Source organism: Protopterus annectens, chromosome 10.part0, assembly GCF_019279795.1.
Source record: "Protopterus annectens isolate FY-2018-M chromosome 10.part0, PAN1.0, whole genome shotgun sequence".
Classification (NCBI taxonomy): domain Eukaryota; kingdom Metazoa; phylum Chordata; order Ceratodontiformes; family Protopteridae; genus Protopterus; species Protopterus annectens.
In genome coordinates, this window is record NC_056744.1 from 1607206981 (window position 1) to 1607232368 (window position 25388).

Here is a 25388-nt window from a genome sequence, read left to right on the forward strand (position 1 = left end):
GCTGCTACTGATGATATAAAGTTTTTATCTTGGAAAACAGCTCTACTCCTAGCAATAACTTCCACAAGACGAGTTTCAGAGCTACAGGCACTCATGGCTGTGGAACCTTTTATCATGTTTTATCCAGACAGGGTTTCTCTGAGGACAAATCCAACATTTATGCCTAAGGTGGTGTCCATTGTGGCTCTTAATCAAACTATTCATCTGCCAACTTTTTATCCAAACCCACAGAACAAGGGGGAAAGAATTCTGCATTCATTGGACGTACACAGACAGCTTAGATTCTACCTGGACAGAACCAAAGTTTTCAGGAAGACACAGCAATTACTAGTGGCATATGCTACAGGATCACAAGGAAAGGCTATCTCAAAGCAGACTATTTCAAAGTGGATAGGCCACTGTATTCGTTTCTGCTACTCTCTCCATGGCAAGCCAGTACCTAAGGGCATTAGGCCACATTCAACCAGAGCTGCAGCCACTTCAGCAGCTTTTCTCAGGGGAGTACCAACCAAAGACATTTTAGAGGCTGCTACTTGGAGTTCAGTGCACACCTTTACAAAGCACTATCATTTGCCACTTTACTCTAAATCCAGGGCAGGCTTTGCCACTGCAGATGTTCATCGTGCATACAGCTGCAGTAATCACAGATGGGTTTTCAGCCGTCAGGCGGTCCCTCGGTCGGCCAAATTCCAAAGTCTTGGTCCGGCGCCGGTTGTCGTCGCTTACTCTTCTGACATCAGGAAGGCCAGAGTATATAAGACACAGCCGACGCCATATTCTTCAGTCTTTTTTGCCGCGGTGCCGGCAGAAGCAGTTCGCAAGTGCCGGTCGGCCAGCTCCTGAATTACGAAAATATTTGGAACCGAAGTCTTCATTAAAGCTAAGTACCCCATTGGGGAAACTTTTCTTGCCTCAGACCGGTCAGAAAAAGTTAATAATTGTATTTCTTGTGGGAAGCAAATACCACATAAGGATTTCCATTCCCTTTGCATACCTTGTTTGGGCCCAGACCACGACGTCTCGGGCTGTCGCTTTTGTGCTACTTTCAATAAACGCACTATTAAGCATCGGGCGGAGTTCGCCCAACACTATTTTGGTAAAGCTTTTGACTATAAAATGTCGTCGGACACTCCGACTACCGTTTTATCCAAAAAACGTAAGGAAAAGGACCGACACGCGAGGCCCGCGGTCTCCGCTGACACCACGCCGAAACAGGCTCCACGTGGTCCGGTTCTCAGCGAGACACCTTTGCAGTCCCTGGCTACCGACGACACTCCTTTGGCGGTGTCTTCTGTACCCGAGACCGCTGGGTCCTCGGCCCTTTCCCAGACTACAACCGAAGCCCCGGCTTATGTCGAGCCTACTAATGTGGACAGGTCCACCTCCACCCATGGTGTATTTAGGCCTTCATCTTCTTTTTCTATTAAGGCCTTTACTAAATCCAAAGCAGCCAGGCATCAAACCAGGCCTGCTGCTCAAGGCCCATCTCCTGGACACATGCCTAAGAAACACATGCTTAAAATGGCTGAGGATCTAATCACTCTTATAAGAGGTTCTCAGCCCCCTACTGACAAGAGACCCAGAGTGGAGGAAGAATCCCCCTCTTCTGATCAGGGATCCATTTTATCAGAACATTCTGATGCAGAGGTACACTCATACTCCCCTTTTGAGGATTCGGATGCAGAACAGTCTATTCCTTCTGTTTCCCCCCCTGAGGATTTTTCTTTTGGGGAAACCTTGCACACCTTGAGGGAACATTTCCATTGGGAAGGCCAAGACTTTTCAGATTCTAAGAAAAGACTTAGGGAATTTCTTTGGTTACCTCAGCACAGACCTCTGGCTATACCCCCTGTTTTGGAGGTACTGGATGATGTCTATTCCGGGGCTTGTCTTAATCCTGATTCTCTGCCTCCTGCACCAGTAAAGCCTGATAGATATTACAGAGTACCCAGTTCTCACCAATTTCTCTACAAAGGCCATAATGCTGACCCTGAAACCATTTCACAAGGCCCTAAGGGATTAAAGGCCTCCACTGCCAAGAATCCACTTCCTGCAGAAAGGGAATCTAGATCTTTAGAAAGGTGGGGTAAGAAGGTATATACCTCGGCCACCCTAGCCATGAGGGCCTTAAACTGTCAGTTTCATATGATCAAATATCAACAGTTTCTGTTATCACAATTAAAAAACAGAATGTCTCAACCTGAACAACCAGATTTAAGAGTTACAGGATATGTTGCATAGTGCAGAGCAAGTGGGTAAACACACCTTGCAATGTGGTTATGATGCCCTAGAGGCCTCCAGTAGAGCGGCTGCTACAGGATCAGTCATTCGCAGACATGCCTGGCTTAGGGAACAAAATTTGCCTGATCATGTGAAAGCTAAACTTCTTGATGCTCCTTTACAAAAGGATGTACTTTTGGTACTAATGCTGAGGATATTCTACGAAAATGGAAGAAAAAGCCAAATCTATGCAAACTGTCAAAGCTTTCTTACAGGTTCAGCCACCACGTTTTAGCAGGAATTGGCCTTCAAAAACTGGTCCTTTCCAGCCACTGACAAGCCCCAAAGAGGTAGATACCGACGCACAAGGGGCAGAGGACACTCACAAGGATCATATAGAGGCAGACAATGGCAATCTCCGGCACCAACAGGTGGTGAAGACAGTGCACAACAATACAGGAAGAAACAATGACTCCCTCATTTCCATGCCAAGCAAGTCTCAGCTGGCAGCACCTTTGGGAGGGAAACTAGCATTATTTGCAAGCAATTGGCATATTGTCACAACAGACAAATGGATACTGGACATTATAAACAGAGGCTACAAATTTCAATTTCACACTCTTCCAAAAATGAGAGGCATGCCAAATCTGCCACAAAATCAAAGGGCAGAGGCACAACTGCAAATTTCAAAGCTCCTAAACATGAGAGCTATACAAAAGGTACCTACGCACCAACAAGGTCAAGGATGTCCTTCATGGATGCATCTGCAGTCATAACAAGTGGGTTGTCCTGTCGTCAGGCAGCCCTGCAGTCGGCCGGATTCCAAAGTCCGGGTCCGCTTCGCTGATGTCGCTCCACCCGACGTCATCTCTGCTGGTCTTCGGTATAAAGCATCAGCCGACGCCATTTTCCTCAGTCTTTCTTGCGCGTGGCGCCAAGCAGAAGCTGTTCGCAAGTGCCGGTCGGTCGGATCCAGAGATTACTTCTACCGAATACTACTTCGAAGACTTCTAAAGCTAAGTACCGCGTTGGGGACCCTTTCTTGCCTCAGCCGATGTCAGAAAAAGTTAACAATTGTTTAACCTGTGGGAAACAAATACCTCATAAAGATTTCCACTCTTACTGTCTGCCTTGTTTAGGCCCAGCCCACGACGTAGCAGCCTGTTCGGCCTGTGCCTCTTCCAACCGACGAGCGCTTAGGCCGGTCGGAGTTTGCAGAACAGTTTTTCGTACTGTTTTGCGTACATTATGCCGTCGGATCCTCCGACTACCCCAAAAATGCAAAGATAAAGACCGACACTCGCGGTCCGCGGTTTCGGCGAAACCACGGCAAAGCAAACATGAGTGTCTCGGTTTCGGCGAAACCGAGAAAACTGCTCAAAGTACAGCTGAACCTATTCTTACAACTGAGGCCCCTGCTACAATTCTTGAATCGACCTCAGAAATTTTACCCACTACGGTGGTTGACTTATCAGACACCATCCCTTGGATGTCTCTACCCCAACACGTGGTGCTGCTAGGCCTCCAGCAGCCATGTCCATTAAGGCCTTCGCCAGGGCTAAAGCAGCCAAGACTACTAAATCAGTGCCTGTTAAACCCCCCTCATCCAGGCCCTCTTCTAGTTCTCAAATGCTTTCTTTGGCAGAAGATTTAATTTCTTTAATTAGAGGATCTCAATCTCACCCAGACAGGGCCTCTCAGCCCCAGAGAAGAGACCTAGGGCAGAGCCCCTGAGCCAGTGTCTTCTGATGATTCTGCTGATGAATCAAACATAACTGACCAGCCTGAGGCTCCCTTTTCCAATTTTGAAGATTCTGATGCTGAAGAATCCATTCCAGCTGCTTCCCCACCAGAAGAATTCTCCTTTGGAGAAACCTTGCATGCCATGAGAACAGTTCCAATGGCAGCAACAGGATTTTTCAGACTCCAGAAAAGACTTAGGACCTTTCTGCACCTCCCACAGCACAGGCCCTTAGCTATACCTCCTGTTCTCTCTGTGGTGGATGATGCTTTCAATGATGTTTGCTCCGCTCCAGATTCTTTACCCCCAGCCCCTGCCAAACCAGACAGATTTTACAGGGTGCCAGATACTCATCACCACCTTTACAAGGCCCCTCTTGCAGACCCAGAAACTATATCCCAGGGTCCCAAGGCAGTAGCGCAACCACAGCTAAAACCCTATTCCTTCTGAAAGGGAAGCAAGGTCACTAGACAGATGGGGTAAAAGGTCTACACTTCAGCTACTCTCTCAGCTAGAGCTTTAAACTGTCAGTTTCACATGATACAATACCAAGAGTTTATGCTTGATCAGTTAACTAAAAGCTAACTACTGATGAATCTCTTGATAAGAAATATGTATTAGAGATGGTAAATAACATACAACAGGTTAGCAACCATTCCTTAAAATGTGGCTATGATGCACTGGAGGCTTCATTTAGATCAGCCATGACAGGCACAGTGATAAGAAGACATGCATGGCTAAAGGAACAAGCTTTACCGGATCATGTTAAAGCTAAGTTGCTAGATGCTCCTATGGACAAGACAAGTTTGTTTGGTACACCTGCCCAGCAGGTTATGAAGAAAATGGAAGAAAAGGCAAAATCTGTTCAAACTGTTAAAGATTTCCTGCAGGTTCAACCCCAAGGTTTAGCAGGAACTGGCCTGCCAAAATTGGTCCTTTCCTGACTCCACAAAATTTCAAAGGGGCAGGAATAGACGTTCCAGAGGCAGAAACCAATCCAGAGGAGGTGCCTACAGAGGACGACAGTGGCAAGGTAACAACAGAGGCACAGACACAGCCACTGCCACTACATCAGCACAACCACAGTGACTTAATCCTAAATCCGCCTACCAGGGAACAAATAGCAGCTCCTCTAGGCGGAAAGTTAACCTTATTTTCAAAGAACTGGCACTACATAACAAAAGACAAGTGGATTTTACAAACCATAGATCAAGGTTACGGTTTCACTTCCACACTTTACCAGTCAAAGAGGAATGCCAAATCTACCTCCAAATCAAAAACAGAGGCTCTACGCCAGATAATGGAGTTAGCAAACATGAGAGCTGTGGAAAGAGTGCCAACAGCAGAACAAGGAAAGGGGTTCTACTCCAGACTATTCCTAGTTCCAAGAAAGGAAAAAGTTGGAGACCAATTCTCGACCTGTCCACCTTAAATACATACATCATTGTCCCAAAATTCAAAATGCTGACCCTACAGCAACTTCTTCCCATGCTGGGCAAGGAGTCTTGGCTGGTAACTCTAGATCTCAAGGAGGCATACCTGCACGTCCCAATTCGACCAATCTGCAGAAGATACCTCAGATTTCTTGCAGGATCAGAGCACTATCAATTCTCAGCATTGCCCTTTGGCTTATCTACTGCGCCCAGAGTATTCACAAAATGCCTGGCATCAGTAATCGCCCATTGCAGACTACAGGGAATTCAAATTTACCCATACCTGGACGACTGCCTGCTACAAGGGGACAACAAAAGCAAGCTGACAACAGATTTACAAAGGGTCATTTACTTGCTACAAGGACTGGGATACCCAGTCAATTTACAAAAGTCATGGCTGATACCATCCCAAACAAGGACATTCTTGGGCTGAATTGGACACAGTACAACAAATGGCATTCCTGACTACAGAAAAACAAAAGAACTTCCTCTTTACTTCTTGGCACTAACAAAACTGAACAAGTTAACAGCAAGAAAATTTCTACAGGCCTTGGGCTTCATGGCATCATGCATAATCTTGGTCCCATTTGCCAGACTACATATGAGGAAACTACAGTGGTACCTAAAGAATTTATGGTCCCAACACAGACACAGTCTAGAAACAGAAATCCCACTAATTCCATGCTTAAAACAGGAGTTCCTATGGTGGGCTCAGGCATGCCAGTCAAACCCAGGCCTGCCCTTCGCAGATGTCAACCAAGCCAGACCATCACAACAGACGCTTCAGACCTAGGATGGGGGCCCACATGCTGGACAAATGCGTGCAAGGATTGTGGACACAGGATCAAATTCACCTGCACATCAATCTAAAAGAAATGCTGGCAGTAAAACTGGCAATCCAAAAGTTCAAACCATTCCTCAAAGAGGGCCAGTTGATGATAAGGACAGACAACACCACAGTCATGTGGTACATCAACAAACAGGGAGGCACTCATTCATACCCCTATGCAGAATGACCTTGGAGCTGTGGACCCTGGCACTCAGCTACAACATTCAGTTACAGGCAATATTTGTACCGGGAAAGACAATACTCTAGCAGACATACTAAGCAGAACCACTTCGGATGCCCACGAATGGAAGCTGCACCCGGACATCTTCAAGACCATCTCAAAGAAATGGGAATGCCACAGATAGACCTATTCGCATCACCTCTCAATCACCAGCTCAAAAATTCTGCACAAGGACATTCCACCCACTAGCATGGAAAGTGGACTCACTCTCCTTCAACTGGAAAGGCCTAACAGCATATGCATTCCCTCCTCTTCCTCTGATACACAAGGTACTACTAAAAATCAAGGAAGAACGTCCAAGGATAATCCTGATAGCCCCAAACTGGCCAAGACAACACTGGTACCCACTACTGAAGAGCATGTCTCGGAACAACATGTGGCCAATACCCCTGATGCCTTTGATGTTAACTCAGAACAACTACAGCATCATACATCCAAACCTAAAAACGCTGCAACTGACTGCATGGAACATCACATAGCAGCAGCTAATCCAGAACTTTCCCAAAGAGTTAAAGACATTATTCTTGAAGCACGCAGACCTTCAACAAGAAAGAACTATGCTGGAAAATGGAAAAGGTTTGTCATTTGGAGTACCGAAAGAGGAAAAGATGTGTCAAACATAGATATGCCTAACATTCTGGAGTATCTGGCCGAACTTCTTCATTCAGGCCTGTCCTACTCCTCCATCAAGATACATGCATCAGCTATTTCAGCAGAATACAGCTTTGATCCTCCTGTTTTTTCGCACCCTTTGCTCAGGCAGTTCCTCAGAGGAATCAAGAATGTAAAACCTCCCAGGAAACCACCATTACCAGCTTGGGACTTAAACTTTGTGCTAGAAAAGTTGACACTAGCACCCTTTGAACCAGCAGCAACAGCAGACCTACAACACCTGTCATGGAAAACTGCTTTCCTACTGGCAATTACTTCAGCAAGGAGGGTTTCAGAACTACAGGCCTTAATGGCAGTGCAACCCTTCCTAATCTTCCACCAAGATAGAGTGTCCTTGAGGACTAATCCTACATTTATGCCTAAGGTGGTATCCAGAGTATCTTTAAACCAGGCAATCCACCTACCTTCCTTCTTTCCCAACCCACAAAACAGAGGGGAAAGAATACTGCATACCTTGGATGTACATAGACAGCTACGCTACTACTTGGACAGAACAAAAATAGCAGAAAGACTGACCAACTTTTGTAGCCTATGCAACAGGAAGGGAAGGAAAAGCTATTTCCAAACAGACAATCTCCAAATGGATAGGAAATTGCATACGATACTGTTACTCCTTCCATGGAAAACCAATTCCACAGAACATAAGACCTCATTCTACAAGGGCAACAGCCACTACCACAGCCTTCTTACGAGGAGTGGCAACCAAAGACATTATTGAGGCGGCTACTTGGACCTCCGTGCATACATTTGCCAAGCATTATAATTTGCCTCTTTATTCCAGATCCCGAGCAGGGTTTGCCACTGCTGTACTGCAAGGGATCTTAAACACACCATAATCTACCTTTATCCTCCTCCCTAGTTGGCTATGGTATTCTACCCACTTGTTATGACTGCAGATGCATCCATGAAGGACATAGTACAGTTTTGTACCTACCATAAATGTAGATGTCCGAACTGGATAGCATCTGCAGTCAGGATTACCCTCCCTCCTTCCCCTCTGTGGTACTCCTAGGGTGTTTACCCTCCTCATAGCTAGCTGTTGGGGGGGAGTCTTTTATGGTGTATTTGTTTGTATATATGTACATATATGCTTATTGTTGTGTTTACCTCTATCTATTTGGAAACATTGGCATCTATCCAAATTTTACCCTGCAAGAGGGCTACTGGCATCTGGGGCAAGAAACACTGAGGAAAATGGCGTCGGCTGATGCTTTTATACCCGAAGACCAGCAGAGATGACGTCGGGTGGAGTGCGACATCAGCCGAAGCCGGACCCGGACTTTGGAATCCGGCCGACTGCAGGGCTGCCTGACGACAGGACAACCCACTTGTTATGACTGCAGATGCTATCCAGTTCGGACATCTACATTTATGGTAGGTACAAAACTGTACTTTTTTATTCAAGACTCTTTCTGGTACCAAGAAAAGGAACCGACTGGAGACCCATTCTGGACTTATCCATCCTAAACACATTTCTGCTCGTACCAAAATTCAAGATGCTCACATTACAGCAACTTCTTCCCATGCTGGGCAAGGAGTTTTGGCTGGTAACATTGGACCTCAAGGTGGCATACCTGCATGTCCCAATCAGACAAAGCTGCAGAAGATACCTCAGATTTCCTGCAGGTTCAATCCACTATCAATTCTCTGCATTGCCCTTTGGCTTATCTACTGCGCCCAGAGTATTCACAAAGTGCCTTTGCATCAGTGATTGCCTTTTGCAGACTTCAAGGGATACAAATTTACCCTTATCTGGACGACTGCCTGATCCAAGCGGACAGCAAACACATACTACTGGAACATCTGGCATATGTGACACGGTTACTGCTTTCTCTGGGATACACCATCAACAAGGAGAAATCAAGGCTAACACCATCTCAGAAAATAACCTTCCTGGGTGCCAGCTTGGACACAAACACCCAGATGGCATATCTTACGCCAGAAAAACAGGGGCAATTATCTCAGTACTTCAAAACACTAGCAAAAGTACCAGGCTTACTGCAAGGAAAATCCTGCAGGCTCTGGGATTCATGGCATCTTGCATTTTATTAATCCCATGTGCAAAGTTGCATATGAGGAAACTTCAGTGGTACGTAAAAATCTATGGTCTCAACACAGTCACAGTTTGGAAGCAATTATACCAATAATTCCATGTTTACAAAAGGAATTTCTATGGTGGGCCCAAGCATGTCAAGTAAACACAGGCCTTCCATTCTGCAAGCCTCAAGCAAAACAAGTCATAACCACAGACGCCTCAGACTATGCCTGGGGGGCGCACATGAAGGACAGGTGCATTCAGGGCAGATGGTCCCACAAGGAAAAGCACCTTCACATCAATCAAAAAGAAATGCTAGCAGTAATAAATGCAATTACAGCTTTCAAGGTCTTCCTGCTTCCAGGTCAATTACTGATAAGAACAGACAACACCACAGTTATGTGGTACATAAACAAACAAGGAGGAACACATTCATACCCCTTGTGCAGACTAGCCATGACTCTTTGGAACTTGGCTCTGGAAACACAGATCGAACTTCAAGCACAGTACTTGCCAGGACTGGAAAACACATTGGCAGACACACTGAGCAGGAATATGACAGATCCACATGAATGGAAGTTGCATCCAAAGGTGTTTACGGAAATAATCGAAGCGTGGGGGAGGCCAGACATAGATCTTTTTGCCTCCCACAGGAACCATCAATTGAAAATGTTTTGTTCAAGGAACTTCCATCCAAAGGCCTGGAAAGTGGACGCCCTTTCTTTCAGTTGGACAGCATGGACAGTTTATGCATTTCCACCTCTGCCTCTTCTGTCCAAGGTGCTTTTGAAAGCAAGAACAGACAAACCGAGGATGATACTGATTGCTCCAGATTGACCAAGGCAACACTGGTATCCACTCCTGAGGAGCCTAACGCATACTCCTCCCTGGTCCCTGCCTCTAATACCCCTTCTGCTGACTCAGAACAACTACACGACCCTTTACAGTCAGCTGAAAACACTCAACCTCGCTGCATGGAAAATTCCTTAACACCACAACAGACCCTACTCTCCAAGGAGGTGCAGGATGTCATTTTGGAGGCGAGAAGACCATCTACTAGAAAAGCTTACTCCGCAAAATGGAAGCGGTTTTGCTGTTGAATGAGAAAAAAGGACAGGACCCTAGAAAATTGAACTTGCCTCAGGTTTTACAGTACCTAGCTGAACTGCTGAACAGTGGACTTTCATTTTCTTCCATTAAAATACATGCCTCAGCCATTTCTGCAGAATTCAACACGGATCCTCCCTTATTCTCTCACCCACTCTTACGACAGTTCCTCAGAGGGGCTAAGAATATAAGACCTCCAAGGAAGCAACCAATACCAGCCTGGGACCTTAATTACATACTAGAAAAACTAACATTGCCTCCTTTTGAACCTGCTGCCTCAACAGATCTGCAATATTTGTCCTGGAAAACAGCTTTCCTTCTGGCCATCACTTCAGCTCGTAGGGTTTCTGAACTACAGGCCCTCATGGCGGTGCAGCCCTTCCTCATCTTCCATCAGGATAGGGTTTCCCTTCGTACTAACCCATCTTTTATGCCAAAAGTGGTATCCAGGATAGCCTTAAACCAAGCCATACACCTACCTACCTTTTATCCCAACCCTCAAAACAAAGGGGAAAGGTTGCTTCACTCTTTAGATATCCATAGGCAGCTATGTTACTACTTGGACAGAACAATGTCCTTCAGGAAATCAGAACAACTTTTTGTGTCCTATGCCGTAGGGGCTCAAGGGAAACCAGTTACCAAACAGACCATTTCCAAGTGGATTGGCCACTGCATGCGTTTTTGTTACTCCTATCATGGAAAATCTGTCCCTACTGGTATCAGATCTCACTCCACCAGGGCCACAGCCACCTCTACAGCCTTCCTCATTGGTGTGCCTACTAAGGATATTTTGGAAGCAGCCACTTGGAGTTCTGTACATACCTTCACAAAACACTACCACCTGCCCCTATATTCCAGAACTAGAGCAGGCTTTGCCACGGCTGTTTTGCAGGGCATTCTGGCTCAACCCAGTTCCTCATAGTACCTACCACCCTATGCATAGCTTTGGGACTCTACCCATCTGTGATTACTGCAGCTGTATGCACGATGAACATAGTACAGTTTTGTACCTACCATAAATGTAGATGTTCGAGTGCTAATACAGCTGCAGTACAGGTTTCCCTCTCTCCTTCCCCACTTGGTAAGGGCATGGGGCCTAACAACCTCTTCATACTTCCTGACTGGGTTATCCTGCTATGTTTTATTTGCTTGCTTACACTGACTTTGCATTACTTTGCATGGCTTGCATATGTGGATAAGCCTTATTTATGTATTGCCTTCCTTTTGGGGGCACCTGACATCTGGGGCAAGAAAGACTGAAGAATATGGCGTCGGCTGTGTCTTATATACTCTGGCCTTCCTGACGTCAGAAGAGTAAGCGACGACAACCAGCGCTGGACCAAGACTTTGGAATTCGGCCGACCGAGGGACCGCCTGACGGCTGAAAACCCATCTGTGATTACTGCAGCTGTATTAGCACTCGAACATCTACATTTATGGTAGGTACAAAACTGTACTTTCTGCAGGGCCTCATAGCCGCTCCTAATGCTGTTTAACTCCAACCTCCCAACCCTAGCTTTGGGACTCTACCCACATGTAATGACTGCAACAATGAAACACGAAGATAGTACAGCTGTGTACACTTAACATAAATGTAGATGTTCGAGTGTATTCACTGTTGCAGAATAGGTTACCCACCCGCCATCCCCCTTTTTTCTGCTGGAACTTATCTTCCCTTCTCTGATTTATACAACCTATGTGGTGTATTTGCTTGTAGATGAAGGTAAAGTTTATATCGGTGCATGTATTTTTATATATATAAATTTTGGCTACCCTTTCAGGGGGCACCTGACATCTGGGGCAAGAAAAACTGAAGAAAATGGTGTCGGCTGCTTCTTTTATACCCCTGACGACCTGACGTCAGGGAAGGGGTGACAGCAGCCGACGCAGGACCCAAGACTTTGGAATTCAGGCCGACTGAGGGCAACCTGCCAGCAGGATTACCCAAATGTAATGACTGCAACAGTGAATAAACTCGAGCATCTACATTTATGGTAAGTGTACACAACTGTACTTTGCCTCTCCTATCCAAATGACCAATACTTGGAGTCTTGGCAGGTGTGCATCGGTTGATGATGGGGGTGATAGTTCCCGCAGTTTAGCAAGTCAATGGGTTTAGATCAATGAAATGTGAGATATAAAGTAGTTTTATGTACTTCTAACGATGTTACACTCTGCTGTGCTGTCACCTGTGTTGTTAGCTGAAAACTGCTTTAAGTATTATTTGCTGGTCAGACCCTTAGACAGTTGTTTTAAACTGATATTTGATTCTTTGACAGATAAATAGCAACTAGCTAACTGTAACAGCTCATAAGCACTAAACATTTTCACATAAAGAACAGTGTAAGTAAGCTGATGTCCTCTCTCTCCACAGACGTATGTTCCCACAGTGCATAGTGAGTGTCACAGGACTGGACCCTGACACAAAGTACATCATGATAATGGATATAGCACCTGTGGACAACTCCCGCTACAAATGGCAAGATGGGCGCTGGGAAGCCAGTGGCATGGGGGAGCCCCGTCTACCTGAGCGATTGTACATTCACCTAGATTCACCTGCCACTGGATCACATTGGATGAGTAAGCCAATTTCCTTCCACAAAGTCAAGCTGACCAACCAAACTCTTGACCAGCAGGGACACGTAAGAATCAAGTGTTTATCTCTCATAGTACATTGTAATGCTTCCAGATAGTTTCTCTAAATTTCTAGCAACAAGTTTTCATTTACATCTGTAGGCTGATGAAAAAATTAGTATATCAACACATTTTGAGGCTACTGACCTAGCACAGGGTGTTCACCAACAGTATGTAACTGTTAGTAAGTCACTGTGCTGACAGTGTTCAACATTAGGTGCAATTTGTAGGCAGCTTGTCAACATGTCTGGCAGTTGGCCCAGAGGGTTAAGGCTATGCACTGTTAAGAACCTACTTCTTTCATACAAGATTTGATTCCCTCAGCCTTCATTTGTCTGCTGTATGACTCTGAACTAGCCCATTGACCAGACTTTGAGGCAACTTAGAACTTGGGCTAGTTGTACGTACCTGTCAAGGTACAGTGGCTTTATTCTCCCCCTTCCTTTTTTATTTATTTATTTTTTTATTGTCACCCCTATTTTTTTCTTAAACCCTTCTTTTAAGCTGGCCCACAGGTTTTCCACCCCTTATTCTATTCCCCTGTTTCCCCTCTTCCTTCTATACTAGTTCCCCTATACCAGCCATGCAGTGTAAGACCTGCTTTAGTTTCTTTTCCCACTGCCTGTCCTTTGATAATGAAATATTGATGCGTGGCCAATCTCTGTCAGAGACTTAACTTTCATTTTCACAATTCCATCTGCCTGCACAGGAGAATTGCCAAGATTTTTTTTTTCTGGGTCTTTAACAGATGAAGAAGCCATCATGCTTATTGAATATAGTAAGATATTTTCCTTCCCTAGCTTTGATGCAGTGCTCTCCATCTGCCTCAGATAGAGCTCTCCTGAAAACTGCTTTCTTCTTCATCCACCCCCCCCCCCCCTCCGGCTGCCAATCAATTTGCTGTTTTTTCAGTCATTGTCATTGGCAAATGATGGTCAGTATCTGTCCAAAGTCATTCCCCAATCTCTTTTCTAGCAGTACTAGCAAAGCCTGTATTTCCACGTGTTTCAGTTGTGTCCCTTTTTACCCTACCACCATGGCTTCACTTTTATACCTTTTTTATGTATTTGTATTTGTTAACTGGAGTAGAGCACTGAGTGGCCACGGTGGTGCAGTGGTTAGCATTACCACCTCACAGCAAGAGGTTTGATTCTCAGCTGGGGTGCCTTCTGTGTGGAGTCTGCATGTCCTCCCTGTGGTCGCGTGGGTTTCCTCCCAAAGACATGCTGTAGGTGGATTGGACACTCTAAATTGGCCCTAGATGTGAGTGTGTGCATGTGTGTGCCTTCTGTGGAAGGTTGGGTGTTCAGCTGGCAACTCAACACCATAAAACTCCACTGCCAATCATGAGTGGACAGTTGATCCACTGTGGTGACCCCTAACTGGGAAAAGCTGAAAGAAGAACTGGAGCAAAGCTCTAATCCATATAGACTATTGTCAAACTCAGCCCAGGAGCACTGTCTGGTTAATGTATAGTGATGCAATTCCCATACTTCTTCGATTTACACTTAATTTCATTTCCATTTATCCTTATAACATTAAAATTGTAAATGTTTTTGGCAGAAAATATTATAGTGTGTTTGTCGATGTTTTATTTGACTAACTACTCAGTTGTTCTCATGACCACACTCATAAAATGATGTCATGGTAAAATACAGGCCAATGATTGACATACAGAAGCAAATCATTCTAGGTAAACAAAAGAAGAGCAGCTTGTAAATTATATTGTAGTTCCATTTCTACATTATCACATATGTTAATGTAAAGCATTCCACCTGCAAAACCAAGATGACAGGTTATATTTCTACAAGATAACGACATCCTACTTATGTATTTAGAATAGGAATACGGTAGCCTATAAATAGACCTTATACTGATGCAAGTAGTAAGACATGGTGGGTTCAGTCAGTCAGTATTAAAAAATTAACAAACCAGCCTGATCGCCAGAGCTGTTATCTCTTAGGTATGGTGGTGCATGTTGAGATATGTGCAGTATGACACGGAAAGGACATCTGCAGGGCTAAGACAAGCGACTGTAAAATCAGTTTACTCAGTGGGCTGTGCATTGGTGAAAGTAGACCATACAAAGGAATTTGCAGGCTGCAGCTGCTTCAGTGTCACATTCATAGCCAAATGGAACAGAATCTTGAACAGTCTGTCCCCAGCTGAGACATGCATTTCTCTGTGTTGTTAATGTGCAGGCCTGTTATGAATATCTTAATATTGTAAACCTGGGTCTAGGCTACATAGGCTACAATGATGGCAGCACCTGCATATGGCATGCAAAGGCATAAACTGCTTACTGGGCACCTGAATTAAAAAGTATTCTGGGAAAGCAGGCTGAAGGCAAGAGATTCTGGCCTACACAACAGTTTGTAATCTCCCATTGAGATGATCCCTCTCTTTAAGTCACAGTACTTTATAGAGGCAAGCTTATGTACAATCTGTCTAGTTTAAAGTCCCAGGTTGGGTAAGTTTATGTCTGTCGTTGGCAGTGTTTGATAAAAGTCTGGACTGCAACAGAGACAATTTTATAACAACATGATAATTTGTAATCAATGACACAATGCTGTAGTTATGATGTAAGGCAGGCCACCCTGAAAATTGAAACTAAAAAAAAATTTGACTTAAGAATCCTAAGATATCACAGTAGAAATTCTGCAATGTATCGAGTGTAATATTTACATTAGTGTAGGAAATGAAGATGAAGGCACAGGTTGATGAATTTGAGGAAAGGGGGTTCACTATTGGTCATGTAAGTCTCAGTGTATTGTGTAACATGTGACTGAAAAAAAGCTTCTTAACAGATTCTTGGTGGTTTCAGCTACTGTAAACCATGGATTAATGAATGGTTAAAACTGACACATGTGCAGGTTTGGATTTGCATTGCACTAATGAGGTGTGTTGCAGAGTATTTCAGAGGGGAAAGGCAGGAACCAGTGTAACACTTACTGCCATGTAGTGATCATATTAGTTTTTCTAGTAATGCTCAGTTGGATTTAATGCATTCTTTGACATTGTTCTCTTCCACAGTTCATTCTGCACTCCATGCATAAGTATCAGCCACGGTTCTATGTTGTCCAGACGAACGATGCCTACAGCCAACGCTGGTCTGGATGGGCCTCCTTCACCTTCCCAGAAACCACCTTTATCACAGTCACTGCTTACCAGAATGACAGGGTGAGTATTTTTCTGTAGCATACAAAATGGTGTTTCCATTTCCCCTTCGAGGACTACGCCAGTGGTTTGGGTGGTGATATCAATAGAGGGAAGTAGGTCTGCCAATGTGGTAAGGCCAGAAACTGTAAGGAAAATTAATTAATAAAATGATATTGGAGCCATACTGTGCAGATGGGCAGATGTTCACAGTCCCTCCTGACATCTAACCTCATGTCATGCCTCTCAACTGTCCATAATTTTACAGAATGTCCATGCTTCTCATAAAATTTGTATATTTCTGGCCAATCATTCAGGAGAGAGGTCATGATAGACATTTGAGTTTCAAATTTCATATCCTTCATCAGTTGCATGCTAATGCAAAAACTATCAAGCAACATTTTTCTAACAGCAATATTTAAAATCTGTCCATTATTTTGACTATTGCCCACAAACCCACCTGATTATTTCTTTGTCTGGAATTCCTACACTATTCCATCACCATATGCCTTACATCCTGTCTTGATAGCAGTCTGGTCTTTCTTCTAAGTCCCTAGAATAATACCCTGACGTGATAGCATAACATAATAGATCATCGTATATGGGCAGACAAAGAGCTGTGAGGACAGCACAACATAATGGATCATGACATATGGCCAGAGAGAAAGCTGTGAGAATGACCTTTTTCCTCCTGTTTCCATCAGTTAGCTGATATATATGCTTACAGTGTTGTGTGATGGAGGGTGTTTGTGCACTTCCACATGTGTGTCTCAAAGGACCATTATCTGTATCAGCATGCAGTGCTGTTCTAATATCAAATATTCACATACCCACTGTTAGCAGGGAACATACTCACTGTTAGCAGGGAAGTACTGCAGTACATGATCCCTCAAAATGAAACATCTGCCCTGCAGTCAGTCTGTGTTACCACTCCCACCTGGCACTTGGGATGCCTGAAGCACTTACCAAACTCAAGTCGCTAAAGGTGCAAGCAGTTAGTGCACATGCTAGGTACGGCAAGTCTGAAATAACAGGCCCAGCTTTAAGGTACTCGAGTATATCCTGATTTCTTATCCAGCATGACATATACATTGTTCTGTGACTCCTTTTCTTACAGCCCAACAAAACTAATATAGGTAATTTTTTTTTGACCAGGTAAGCCCACTGGACAAAATATCCCTTTTCAGGGGCAGCCCACAAGCACTTACTGGTTGAGTGATTTGTCCAGAGTTACACAGAATGATCAAACATTGTGCCATGGGCACAAGAAACATCTCATTAACAGCTCAGAGCTTTAGTCCCCTGCATTACCTGTCAAACGACTAAAGGATAACTGCTTCCATACCTCATATCTGAAAGAGTAGATGTCCCATCAACAAGCTGATGCTCATTACTCTGAATGGACTGGAGAGAAGACTCTTGTGCATTGCACATTTTTGCCTTGCCCTATTCCTGGCAAAATCCATAGGTGCCTAGAAGATAGAAGCCAGGCTCCAGGCAGAGTATGGTAGCCAAGTCCATATTCCCAGGTTCACTGGTGAGTCATAAAATCAAATGCCAGTGATGTAGAACATACTGTTCCCGACAGGACTCTATGGAAAAACAGAGGAAGCTGATGTTGTTAACAATATTTATAAGGGTACTGATGTCACTGCCTGAGTTTGGTATAAAGGTGGGATGGCTCTTCTGGGCTGACAAATGCTTTTAGTGTTTAATGTAATTGCTAAACAAACTGAGTTGTATTGGTTTGTGCTTTGTGTATGTTGCTAAACTAAACTAATTTGGGTTACAATGGCATGTGTGTGTGTGCATAACCACATGCATGAGTGCACGTAAATCTGTATGTTTTTGTGTGCTGATATAGGTGTGTGTTTGTGTTTGCAAATAACTAACACTCATCATCCTAGCATGTATTGTGTTCATGCATGCTTATAACGCCAGGATCTGCATGTCTGATGAAAGTATGCAGATTGACACAGACATGAGGAATAAAGGTGCAGTCGGTGGTTGATTGCCATGTTAACATCCCCTCTCCCAATATGTACACATATATTTAGGGAGTCTGTTGGTAAATGCTGATGTAAATAACTGTTCATTTTGTACAATTGAGTAAAATGAAATATTTCTATGTGTTTGTTTGTTTGCTTTATATTTGTAGATAACCCAGCTAAAGATCGACACAAATCCATTTGCCAAGGGATTCCGGGAGAATGGCATGAACAACAGGAAGTAAGTTCTTCATTACATTAATTACTGGTATAATCCACTAGTTTCAGAGATATAGGCAAGTGCACTTTACATCAGTTGTACTGTTAAAAGTGAGCAGTAGCCATTAGGTAGGAGTGTATGTGTGGGTTATTGCAGATTTACATGAAGCTCTGGTGTGTCACCACTATATCTGAATGCCTTGCACATGAATTATGTAAATTATTTAATAAGATGCTACCAGGAGTACTTTATTTGAGTAAGCAGAAAGTACATGATTTTTTTTACTATTACTTTTAATGATAAGCCATTGGGTTGCTGTAGGATTTATGGTGGTTATACAATACATTTAGCCAATAGGATTAAAAAAAGTCCTAGCTTCTCCACCCCCCCCCCAAAAAAATATGATAGTGTCAACATTCGTTTTAACCCCCAGCACGGTGCAATCTAACTCATATTTGTAGCTCCCTCTTCTAAAGCAAGAATGTTAACCTTCTGTTAAGTATTTTGGTTATAGTCTTCTCTGTCTTAATTTAACAAACACACATGCCTTATATTTTCACAAATGCATCCAACTATTAACCTGGCTATCTAGAGAGGAAGAATGCATGCACAGATTTTTTGGGGTAAATGGCACACATTATTTATAAAGTCAGCCGAAGCTAAGATGGCTGCTGCCTTGCAGTGCAGCTTATTATGGAAGAGAAGGAAGAAAGCCTAGTGCCACTAAGGCAACCACTGCAGAGTAGTACCTTATTCCAGAGGTGCTATTGTTTCAAGTCGATTTTATTTATTTGTAAAAGAGGCCCAGACATAACATTTAGTGATAATACAATACAAATTTACAAGGCAAACAATAAATTAGAAGGTATTCTAGCATACAATGCGTACAGTAAATCTGAAACAGCATAACATACAGTGCTAAATAAAAATACGATTTACAATGCAAGAAGACCTTACAAGTTCTAGGACAAGTAAAAACATGCACTAATACTAAAGTGATATTCTCAAATTAAATTCTGTAGTTGGCAATGAAGGAAAACCAGATGAGAACACATTACAAGATAGCATTCTGCATGTACATTACAGAGTCGCCTGACTGCAATGGAATGTGGGTAAAACTATAAAACTGTATACTGCTTATAACACCACAATAACAGAATGGCTTAAAACCATGATACATTAATTTTATTACAATTCCCAGTATCTAATGCCTCAGCTTGTCCCTTTAAGGAGTGACAAAAAATGTGTAAATGTTAGAGCTCACTTATATATACAAAAATAACTACTTTACAATATCCAATAAGAACAGATTTGCAGGCCTCTACTGAGACCCATTCGGAGTCCAGTAGGCCGAGAGATGCTTCTTCAATGATGGAACCTGTGGATGCCTCTACTTTGGATGGGTTCGGAGCCTCTGTGCAGGCACCGGTTTCTGAGGGGGTATTCAGACCTTCTGATGTTCATATTAAACCAACTACTTTGTTTCAGACTAAAACTACCAAATTTCTCAGGCCAAGAGTTCGCACTACACCTATTAAACCGACGACCAAAGTGCATTCTCAAGCTCCCTTACCTCAGAAACGAATGCTTAGAATGGCTGAAGACCTTATTACCTTAATTAGGGGAAGCCAGCCTTCCCCCTCTAAAAGACAAAGAATTGATGTTATTCGTGTTTCAATGTTGCAGTCATCACATTTTGGCTATCTGCTTGCAGTAGCCCTCAGTCGGCCTGATTAACAAAGTCTTGGGTCCTGCTTCGGTTGCTCTCCCTTGTTCTGTGACGTCAGGTCATCAGGGTATAAAACATGCAGCCGACGCCATTTCATTAGTCTTTCTTGCCGTGCAGTGCCTGAAGCAGAAGCAATTTGCAAGTGCCAGTCGGCCGACTCCTGAAATTTTCATTTTCGAGTTTCTGAACCGAAGTCTTCAACTAAAAGCTAAGTACCACGATGGGGAAACTTTTCCTTACTCTAAACCGATGTCAGTAAAAGTAAATAACTGCATTACTTGTGGAAAGCAAATACCTCATAAAGATTTTCATTCGTACTGTATTCCTTGCCTAGGCCCTAACCAAGACGTACCTCACTTTCGGTTTTGTGCTTTATTTAAACCACGAACTATACATCGTCGGTATATTTTCGCTTCTAAATATTTTGGTGCTCAGTTCAATTATCCTGATATGTCTTCGGTAAGCCATCTGACTACCGACATTCTGGAAAAACGCAAAGATAAAGACAAAGATAGGCTGCCTAGGTCCAAAGCTGCCAACGACGCTTCTCCAAAGCCAGTCGCCAGTTCACCAGTACACAGTGAGGCGCTTTCGCAGACCCTGATACCCACTACCTCAGATTCACAGGCCTCTACTGAGACCCATTCGGAGTCCGGTATGCCGTGAGTTGCTTAAATTGTGGAACCTGTGGATGTCTCTACCTTGGATGGGTCCGGAGCCGCTGTGCAGGCACCTGCTTATGAGGTTGTATTCAGGCCTACTGACTTGCGTATTAAACCAATGCCATCTTCTTCTTCAAGGCCTAAAACTCAAACCATGCCTAGAAAACTGACGCCAAGACTGCATGGTCAGGCCTCAATGGCTAAAAAACAAATGATAAGAATGTCTGAAGACCTTTTTACTTTAATCAGGGGAAGCCAGCCTTCCCCCTTTAATCAGGGGAAGCCAGCCTTCCCCCTCTAAGAGACCTAGGACTGAGTTTGCTTATGATTCTTCTGACCAGGATTCTGAAATTTCTGTTTCCTCTGATGACCAGGATTTACCCTTATCTACCTATGAGGATTCTGATGCTGAGGACTCTGATGTTCATCGTGTTTCACTGCTGCAGTCATTACACTTGGGTTATCCTGCCTTCAGGCGGTCCCGCAGTCGGCCAGAGTTCCAAAGTCTTGGTCCGGCGTCAGTTGCTGTCGCTTCTTCCCTGATGTCAGTGCACCTGGGGTATATTAGATGCAGCCAATGCCATTTTCTTCAGTCTTTCTTGCCACGTGGTGCCCGAAGCAAAAGCAGTGCGCAAGTGCCGGTCGGCCGACTCCTGAGATTTTCAATTTGAATTTCAGAACTGTAGTCTTCTATAAAGCATTAGAGAAACTTTTTCTTGCCTCAGACCAATGTCAGTAAAAGTTAATAATTGTATTTCTTGTGGGAAGCAAATATCTCATAAGGATTTTCATTCTTACTGTATTCCATGCCTAGGCCCAGACCACGACGTCACTAGTTGTCGGTTTTGTGCTAGATTTAACAAATGCACTATTAAACATCGGTTTGATTTTGCTTGCCATTACTTTGGCCGAAGGTTTAATTATACCATGCCGTCGGAACAACCGACGACAGGGATACACAAAAAATGCAAAGACAAGGGTAAGGGCAGGCATCTGAGGCCCAAAACTGACGATGAAGCCTCTTCTAGGCCAGTCGCCGGTTCGCCGGTTCTCAGTGAGGTGCTTTCGCAGCCCCTGACACCCGCTACCTCAGAGCCACAGGCCGCCTCCGACTCCCACGTGGAGATGTCTAGGCCTCAGGATACTCAAGGTGTTGGGCCTATGGAAACTAACCCTTCAGATGGGTCCGGAGCCGCTGAGCAGGCATCGGCGTCTGAGGGTGTTTTCAGACCTTCACAACTAACCATAAAAACTACTGCCAAGTCTAAAGCACCATTAAAGACAAAGAAGCAAGTACAGCATTCACCTGGACAGGCCTCCATGCCTAAAAAACAAAGGTTAAAAATGGCTGAAGACTTAATTCCTCTGATCAGGGGTTCCCATCCCCCTCCTGATAAAAGGCCTAGGCAGGACACAGACTATGATTCCTCTGACCAGGTTTCCATTTCATCTGATTCCTCTTCGGACCATGGATACTCTTTACCCCCCTATGAGGACTCAGATGCTGAAGAATCTATTCCTTCAGCCTCTCCTCCTGAGGATTATTCTTTTGGGGAAACTTTACATACCATGAGGGAGCATTTCCATTGGGAGAGCCAGGATTACTCACAATCCAAGAAAAGGCTCAGAGACTTTCTCTTATTACCTCAGCACAGACCCCTGGCTATTCCGCCAGTGTTAGATATTGTGGATGATGTGTTCTCTGAATCCAGCTTAAATCCTGATTCTTTGCCCCCTGCACCAGTCAAGCCAGACAGGTCCTACAGAGTCCCTGACTCTCACAAATTTCTTTATAAAAACCCTGCTGCTGATCCAGAAACTATTTCCCAGGGTCCCAAAGGGGTAAAGGCTTCCACGGCTAAGAATCCAGTTCCCTCTGACAGGGATTCTAGAGCATTAGACAGATGGGGGAAGAAAGTTTACACTTCTGCAACTTTAGCAGTGAGAGCTTTAAATTGCCAGTTCCACATGCTTAAATACCAACAATATTTAATGTCTCTACTAAAACAGAAAATGATTACAGTTTCAGAACATCCTGACTATAAGGAAATGCAGGAATTATTGCATGCAGCTGAACAAGTGGGAAAACATACTTTGCAATGTGGTTTTCATTCATTAGAAGCTTCTTGGGGAGCAGCAGTTACAGGATCTGTGATTTGAAGGCATGCTTGGTTAAAAGAACAAGCTTTACCTGATCATGTTAAGGCTAAATTATTGGATGCTCCTTTACAACAGGATTTTCTATTTGGTGTTAAGGCAGAAGAGGTATTAAAGAAAATGGAGGATAAGGCAAAATCTATGCAAACGGTGAAGGTTTTCTTACAGGTACAGCCGCCTCGATTTAGTAGAAAATGGCCTTCAAAAAATTGGTCCTTTCCAGTGTCAGACAGACCACAAAGAGGCAGATACAGATGCCCAAGAGGCAGATCTCAGCCCCAAGGCTCTTACAGACCACGACAGTGGGGTGCTACAACCCCAAAAGGAGGTGAAGACAAGTCACAACCTTACAGGAAACAGTCCCAATGACTTCCCCCTTCAAATGCCAAACTCTTACCTTTTGTCAGCTCCCTTAGGGGGAAAATTAGCACTTTTTTCTTAAAATTGGCATATAATCACCCAAGACAAATGGGTTCTGAACATTGTGTCTCAAGGTTACAGGTTCCACTTTCACACTCTACCAAGGCTAAAAGGAATAAAAACGAAAAAAAAAAATGAAAAAAACGGCTCAGGAACGATGACAGCGTCCACGTACAAATGTTTAATAAAAACAATGTCTTTAAAACCAATGCTCTGGTAGGTATAATCCAAATGAACCGCTGTCATCGTTCCTGAGCCATTTTTTTCGTTTTTACCTGGGTTTTTCGTTTTTGGTGGAAGGCTAAAAGGAATGCCAAACCTGCCACAAAATCAATGGGCAGAGGCACAGAAACAAATTACAGCCCTCATGGACATGAGAGTTATCCAAAAAGTGCCACAACAGGAACAGGGACAAGGATTTTTAAGACTTTTCTTGGATCCCAGAAAGGACAAAGCCTAGAGACCCATATTAGACCTGTCTACTCTAAATACTTACCTGGATGTTCCGAAATTCAAAATGTTGACACTACAGCAGCTTCTTCCCATGCTGGGCAAGAAGGCTTGGCTTGTTACTTTGGACCTCAAAGAGGCATACCTGCATGTCCCTATCAGACAAAATTGCAGAAGATATCTCAGATTCATAGCTGGTTCAATGCATTACCAATTCTCTGCACTGACCTTTGGCTTATCTACTGTGCCCAGGGTCTTCACAAAGTGCCTGGCACCAGTAATTGCATTTTGTAGACAACAAGGAATTCAAATATATCCATACCTGGACGATGGCCTTATTCAAGCAGAGAGCAAGGACATTCTTCTAAAGCATCTGGCGTTTGTAAAAAGGTTGCTAATTTGCCTAGGGTACACAGTAAACAAAAAGAAATCAAAACTGGTGCCCTCACAAGAGATAATATTCCTGGGTGCCAGCTTAAATACAACGGCCAAGATGGCTTATCTCACGCCAGACAAGCAAGGACAACTGACTCAGTACTTTCAATTGATGGCAACAAAAACCCAACTCCCTGCAAGAAAAATTATGCAGGCCTTGGGATTCATGGCATCTTGCATACTTCTAATTCCATATGCCAGACTGCATATGAGGAAATTACAATGGTACCTAAAAAGTGTTTGGACTCAACACTGTCACATTTTGGAAGCAGTAATACCTCTAATTCCCTGCCTACAACAGGAGTTTCAATGGTGGGCACAGGCATGTCACCTCAACAAGGGACATCCTTTCACTCTACCCACAATCAGGCAGACACTAACAACAGATGCTTTGGATTACACCTGGGGAGCACACATGGCAGGAAAATGTATTCAGGGCAAGTGGACCGCAGACCAAATGCATCTTCACATCAATCAAAAAGAGATGTTGGCTGTACAAAATGCCCTAACAGCTTTCAAGGACCTTCTGCATCCAGGACAACTATTATTAAAGACAGACAACACCACAGTTATGTGGTACATAAACAAGCAAGGGGGCACTCATTCTTATCCCCTATGCAGACAAGCCAAGACCTTGTGGAACACAGCTCTAACCTATCAAGTTCATCTGCAGGCACAATTCCTGCCAGGAGAGAAAAATACGCTGGTAGATGATTTAAGCAGAAACATCATGGATCCTCACGAGTGGAAATTAAATCCACAAGTATTCAGCATGATAACGCAGAAATGGGGGTGCCCAGACATAGATCTTTTTGCCACCCCAAAGAATTGCCAACTACAAAAATACTGCACAAGGACTTATCACACACAAGCATGGAAAGTGGGTGCTCTCTTGTTCAGCTGGAAAAGACTAAAAGTTTATGCCTCCCCACCACTGCTTCTCCTTTCAAAAGTATTCCTAAAAGCCAGACAAGAGAAACCACAGATGATCCTGATTGCTCCAGACTGGCCACGCCAGCACTGGTACCCATTCGCTCAAGGCCCACCATGGATTTTACCTCAAACTCCGCACCTTCTGATTCAACAAGACAATCAAATCCTGCACAGTCAGCTCAAAACTTTAAACCTGGCTGCATGGCAGATTCATTAGTCAAACAGACAACACCACTCTCTAAAGCTGTTATGGATGTCATTTTGGAGGCCAGGAGGCCTAGCACCAGGAAATCTTATTCAGAGAAGTGGAAGAGATTCTGTGTCTG

The 25388-nt window shown here is 43.9% G+C and overlaps 1 protein-coding gene across 1 annotated transcript in view; it reads left to right on the top strand.

Annotated features, from left to right (window-relative positions):
• LOC122814350 (T-box transcription factor TBX6-like) overlaps positions 1-18301 on the top strand; it is a 201636-nt gene extending 183335 nt beyond the window's left edge. Inside the window, exons 4-6 of the mRNA XM_044086936.1 lie at positions 12653-12920; positions 15946-16092; positions 18227-18301. Coding sequence (XP_043942871.1) covers positions 12653-12920; positions 15946-16092; positions 18227-18301 — 490 coding nt within the window. The remainder of the gene's footprint in view (positions 1-12652; positions 12921-15945; positions 16093-18226) is intronic.
• The last annotated feature ends 7087 nt before the right edge of the window (positions 18302-25388 follow it).